The 6,380-nt window shown below is 36.2% G+C and overlaps 1 protein-coding gene across 1 annotated transcript; it reads left to right on the forward strand.

Annotated features, from left to right (window-relative positions):
- Positions 1-3,829: 3,829 nt before the first annotated feature.
- Positions 3,830-4,246, forward strand: LOC148586447 (uncharacterized). The gene is made up of 2 exons (XM_088515642.1): positions 3,830-3,993; positions 4,171-4,246. Exons 1-2 carry the CDS (start codon positions 3,830-3,832, stop codon positions 4,244-4,246), a joined length of 240 nt encoding a protein of 79 aa, XP_088371768.1.
- The last annotated feature ends 2,134 nt before the right edge of the window (positions 4,247-6,380 follow it).

Here is a 6,380-nt window from a genome sequence, read left to right on the forward strand (position 1 = left end):
AAAAAAGAAAAAAAAAAGAGAAGATTAGAAAGATCGAAGAAGAGAAGCAAAAAAAAAAAAAAAAAAAAGAAGAAAAAAGAAGAGAAGCAAAAAAAAAAAAAAAGGGGAGAAGAGAAGAGGATCAAAGAAGAGAGATTTTTGATTTGAAGAAGCTCTGATTTGGTTTATTTTGATTTGATTTGAGAGATTTTTGATTTTTGATTTGAAGAGAAGAAGATCAAAGAAGGATGAGGTTTTTGTTTTGATTTGGGTTTTTGATTTTTTGAAGATTTTTTGGGTTTGGGTTTTGAAAATGAAGGAAAGAAGAGAGAAAAGAGAGTGAAAATTGAGGAAAGAAGAGAGAGAGAGAGTGAAAATGGAGGAAGGAAGAGATCAGGGAGAGAGCTAGGGGGGAGAAGAAACGTACTGTTCTAGAATTAAAAAAATATTTTTAATTGAAAAAAAAAATCCAGAAAAAATTTAAAAAAAGAAAAATTATTATTTTTTAATAATTTTAAATTTCCTGACGTGTTAATTTTAACACGTCAGGAAATAAAATTATTAAAAAAAAATAATTTTTCTTTTTTTTTTAAAAAAAAATTTTTCTAATTTTTTTTTTTCAATTAAAAATATTTACTGACATGTCAAAATTTGACACGTCAGTAAATTTTTTGACGTGTCAGAAAGTGACAAGTCAGAAAATTTTTCTGACGTGCCAATTTTAACACGTCAGAAAATTCTGACGTGTTAAATCCAACACGTCAGGAATTTTCCATTCCTGACATCCATATTCTTCACACCTGAAACACGTCAAAAATGCCCCGTCAGGAGGATTTCTTGACGTGTTAGACCATCTAACACGTCAGGCTTGTGTCAGCAAAAAATTGATTTTTTGTAGTGTTTAAGCTTCAAAATTGAAAGTTTTCTCAGGTGGTGGTGGTGCAGAGGGAGAGAGAGTGAGGAGAGTGAAGAGATAATTAATTGTAGAGGTTGGCCATGGGGGGTTTGGGTTGAGGCGGAGGGAGAAAGAGTGAGAGAGAGAGAAAAGTGAGAAAAAAAAAAGATTAAATAATAACATTTAAAGAAAAGTAGAGAATGAAACAAAGAAGCTGTTTGAGTTTGCATAGAAAAATGAATAGGTAAAATAGAGAATAATGCTTTTTCACTAGGTAAAGAGAAGCTTATACAACATATTAAATGGGAGGTGAGGATTCAATTTACTTCAAAAAGTAAATTTAAGAAGAATAGAAGGAATGATATTCTTTGTAGTGTTTGGGGTATAAATGAAAATTTGATTTAATTCTTTGTAGGTTGAGATGCTAGTAGATTGATTTGTATAGAGGTTTTGAGCCCGTTTGAGAGTGCGATTTAAGAGAAATAATCTGCGTTTTTAAACCAAATCGCAATTTTGAAGTGTTTGAGATTGCGATTTTAAAAACTCAAATTTTAAAATCGTGGAAAAATCCGCGATTTCAATAAGCTGATTAGATGGTGTTTATTTGAAAAAGTGCGAATTTAAACAAAAATCACGATTTCGTTTTTTAAAAAAAAAAAATTGGCGCAATATTTACGTATTTTTTAGCGGGAATGAAAAAAATTACAAGAATATATACCCACCTAAAATATATTAAAACCCTTTGTTTATCTTCTTTTTCTTTATCCTCTTTCCGCCCCTTTATTGTTTTTTGTGTAGCTGTTGTTCATCCTCTATCTGCCCCTCCATCAGGTAAGCATCTCATCCTATAGAACTCTTTTACTTTTTTAAACCTCTCCTCCGTTTGGTGCTTATGGTATTTTTTGTTGTTCTGTGTTTTCTCTATCTGTTGTATATGCGCTTTTGTAGTTTGAAACGTTTGATGCGGTTTTATGAATAAAAATTGTCTTCTTTTTTTTTTTTTTTTCTTTCTTTTTCCAAAGTTGATTTTCGATTATTGTGCACTGCGCTATGAACAGTAACAAATCCTTATTGGTAATTTGGCCATGAAACCGCAATTATATGCTAATGTTATGAAAACACTCAATTAATAAAAAAAATATTTTTAGGGAAAACTTCACTTTAACCCCCTGAACTTCCAAATATTTTATTTTGGACTCCTGAACTTTCAATTACTCTAAATTAGAACCCTTCTGTTCATTGTAACCATTAAAAATACAAAAAAAGACCAAAATGTCTTCGATTTTCATTTTTTTTTTAAATAAAAAAAACATTTTGAAACTTGGAATTTTATACAAAAGTTAGGGGTATAAACGTCATGTAATGTTTAAAATCTGACGGAGGAGTCCACATTGAGAGTAATTGAAAGTTCAAGGGTCCAAAATAAGAGATTTGAAAATTCAGGAGGGGTTTGTAAAATCGAGTGAAAGTTCAGGGGGCCAAAATGAAGTTTTTCCTATTTTTTAACATATTTTACCAAACGCTTGTGCAATTTTGAAAAGTTGCGATTTTAAAAAACACAATTTTTAAAATCGCACTTATTGAAATCGCACTCCCAAATGTATAGCTTTTTTTCTTTCTTTCTTTCTTTCTTTTTCTTTTTTTATTTTATTTTATTTTTATTTTTTTTAAAAAAGAGTTGTTTTGTTAATGAAAGTTAGTCATTATCCCTGCTAGAATGAGTCTTACGCGTACTAATTATCCCTTGAAATTGAAAGAGTCCAGGTGAGCAAGCACCTCCGTATATAAGTGTCCTTAAAATATATATATATATATATATATATATATATAGACACTTAAGTCTTTCCACTATCATTTAAGTCTTTGGCCTACGACAGTTTAAAGGTTAGGGTTGTTGATTTAGAATTAATTATTACAGAAAAATATGGCGACAAATGAACTTAATAATTTTTAAAAAATTTTAAAAAAAAAACAAAACAGTTGTATATTATTTCAATATGCTTTTTTTTTTTTTTTTTTTTGACATGTCCACACAAGAGGAGAGAAAAAGTATTCGAACTAGTGACCTCAACTTCATAAGGCGTGGTTCCACCGATTGAGCTACCCCTTAAGAACTTCAACATGCTTGTTACTTTTTCCACACAAGCACTCTAATTAATATGTGACGGACATATAAATAATACTCTAGTATATGATATTAACATTTTAAAAAAAAAATTGTCACACACGTTAAGTAATTGATGATCACCTTTATTTCACATATGACGATAAAGCAGAAAATGAATAAATTGAGATATTTTATCCAAATTTAGAGAATGAAATAAAAACAATGATATAAAGCGTAACATTAAAATTTCTAACACAACTTCAAAACAAATCATAACAGAGACACTTTCGTGGGGTGCCGTCAATGTCATGCATCCATTTTAATAATGAGAAATGCCCAACTGCATGCAATTAATGCCAAGAGGAGCCAGTTCAAACATTTACGATCGAGAATTAATTTAGTGCAAGCATCCTTAGATATTATTACGTAAAGAATTTTATGTATGACATGTATTCTTTTATATATATAACTTTTTTTTTAAAATTTTAATACTATTTCTTATAAGCAGTATATATTTTTCGGAAGTAAGTTAATTAGGACTCATAAACCTTCATGGAAAGGATTTGACATCCTATATGTTTTCAGAAACCCAAGTTTTGAAGGATAATTCTATTATTATAAAAAAGGAGTTAAAGAAGCATAGAGTTCACATATTACAACAGACATTTTCAGCCCTAAATTTTCATCTCATCGTTTCTTTCGTTAGAATAGCCAGCTTTACATCGCAAGACAGAAACCCCAAACAACCACTCACAAACAAACATTCCCCTGCACTCTCGATCTAAAGCAGGAAGAGAAAAAGTTCATCCATCAGTTCGTGTAATTGAGATTTGAGGGTTTCTGCTCTAATGGAGTCCTCCACTCTTCCCCCGAATATCTTATTGGAAATCCTTAGCCAAACAAATCTAAAGACTATTGGGCGATGCAGAATGGTCTCCAAGGATTTTAACTTGATCACCTACGAGTCAAGTTTCATGCAAGCATTCCGTCTCAGAACAAAAACAATAGTTGGGTTCTTCACATAAACCTCGTTCTCTAGCAAGCCCATGTCTCAGCGTTTTGTCTCCATCACGGATTTTGGTACTGATTCCAACCTGCTCTCCCTTAATTTTTTGCCTTGTCATGCCAAAATCAAAGCGGCTACCAAACAAGGTATCTTATTATGCATGAATGAAAATAACACAAGAAGATTACGAATACCTGAATATTATGTCTGCAAGCCTAGTACCGAAGAATGGCACCACATACCGAATCCTAGAATATGATACTTCACCGAAGGAATTGACATGGTGGCAATCAGATCAAATCCTTTATGCTATAAGATAGTTCGATTTTCAAAACCTAAGTGTGCATGCATCAACTACAAGTCTATATCGTACAATGCTCTTCATTGCGAAATTTTTTCATCCGAGACATGGGCATGGAAACGATTAAATGAAGTTTTGTTGCCATGGGGCGAGCTCTTAAGTTGGAAACTTGCCGTGTCTACATGCGGTGCACTTCATTGGCTTATAACCAATAACAAAATCTTCGCATTTTTTGTAGATACTGAGAGTTGGATAACATTTGATCTACCTTTCCGTTTGTGCAATGAACATTATTTTGAGCATATGAAGCTAGTGGAGTATAGTGGCCGCCTTGCGATGCTTTGCATGGAAGAGAGTTCTTTGCACCTGTGGGTAATGGAAGATTATGACACCAAAGTTTGGAGCAAGAGACAAACTATGAGCATTGAAGCCGTTCAGCGTGTGGAACACGATACGTCTCCCTTATGTTTTGACAATTCTGATATTGTACTCATGCAGGGGTTTTGCAGCCTAATATTGTACGACTTTAAAACTTGCAACTCCAATGTATGCAAGTTGAGGATCGATGACCGTCCAGATGAAGTTTTTCCCTTCGAATCTGACATAGAATAGGTTCTTTTCAAGAGTCATGGAAGAAGGAAACGTTATTTAGAGTACTTAGTGTTAGGAAATTAATCTTATTTCCCAAGACCCGTGAGATACGAAAAATAAGAAGAATGCAAAATAACAAAGATAAGCAATCACACACGACACAAAGATTTAAGTGGTTCGGCTTAATAAGCCTACATCCACTGGCGGAGACGACCCAGAGAAATTCACTATCAAAAGATGAGTACAAGAGAGTAACAGGGTGAGAAAACCACTCAAACCCAAAGCCCCAAATACACCCAATTCTCACTTTGCCCAAAGGAGAATAATAATAAAAGGGGAAAAGAAAACACTCTCTTTCTTGCTCTCACTTTTTCTCTCTATTGTTGGCTCACCAAAACACAAAGCAAATATTACTTTGTTTTTTTCCCTCTGTACGTTTATGTGCTGTGGACACCCCTTTATATAGGACATAAAAGTTGGTTAAGCAAGCCTCCTCCAATTCCAAATTGTAGAAGGACTTCAAGTCCAAGTCATGTTCTAAAAGGAAAACCAATTCCAAGAGCAACTAGGAATACAAAACGTGAGCCAAAAGGATCCTCTTTTAATGATGCTGGGTCCCACCAACTTTATGGTGAAAGTCATAAAATGCCAACACTTAGTTGGTTGTTTTGCTTGTTTGTCTGTAATTGTTGGTATAATATTGTTAGTATTTTGTAGAGATTTTCTTGTTAGGCTCCGTTTATTTCGACGTAAAATAGTGGTTAACGGAAAATATTTTCCTTTTGACCGAAAATTCTTCTTTAATTTTCGGAAAATGGTTTACGGTTTTGAGCATCTCATTCTTAAATCGATAGACCTAGCCAAGACCCGCCCATAACCTCGCCGGGACTTAACCGGGATCCGCCCGGGACTTGACCATAATCCACCAGGGATCTAACTGGGACTTGCCCGGGACCCCGGTGGGACCCGCTTGGGACTTGACCGCGACCTGCCCGGGACTTGACCTGGACCTGCTCGGGACTTGCCCAGAACTGACCGGGACTTGACCGAGACCCACCCAGGACCTAATCGGGACCCGCCCGAGACTTGCCCGGGACTTGATCGAGACCCGCCCGGTACCCCAGTAGGACCTGCCTGGGACTTGACTAGGACCTAACTGGGACTTGACCTGGACTTGCCCAGGACCCCAGTGGGAACCGCCCGGGACTTCACCGGCACCTGACCAAGTCCCGCCCGGGATTCGCTCGGACTTGATCGGGACCCACCTAGGACTTGACCGGGACTCGCCCGGGACTTGACCGAGACCTGCCCGAGACTTGCGCGGGACCCCAGCGGGACCCGCCTGGGACTTGCCTTTGATCGAGACCAGCTCAGGACTTGACCGAGACCTGTCGGGACTCGCCCGGGACTTGCTTGGGACCCGCCCTAGACTTGACCGGACTTGCCCAAGAAACGCCCGGGACTTGCCCGGTTGGGTCTCGGGCTGGTCCCGATCAAGTCC

Source organism: Corylus avellana, chromosome 4 (assembly GCF_965113065.1).
Source record: "Corylus avellana chromosome 4, dhCorAvel1.hap1.2, whole genome shotgun sequence".
NCBI lineage: Eukaryota > Viridiplantae > Streptophyta > Magnoliopsida > Fagales > Betulaceae > Corylus > Corylus avellana.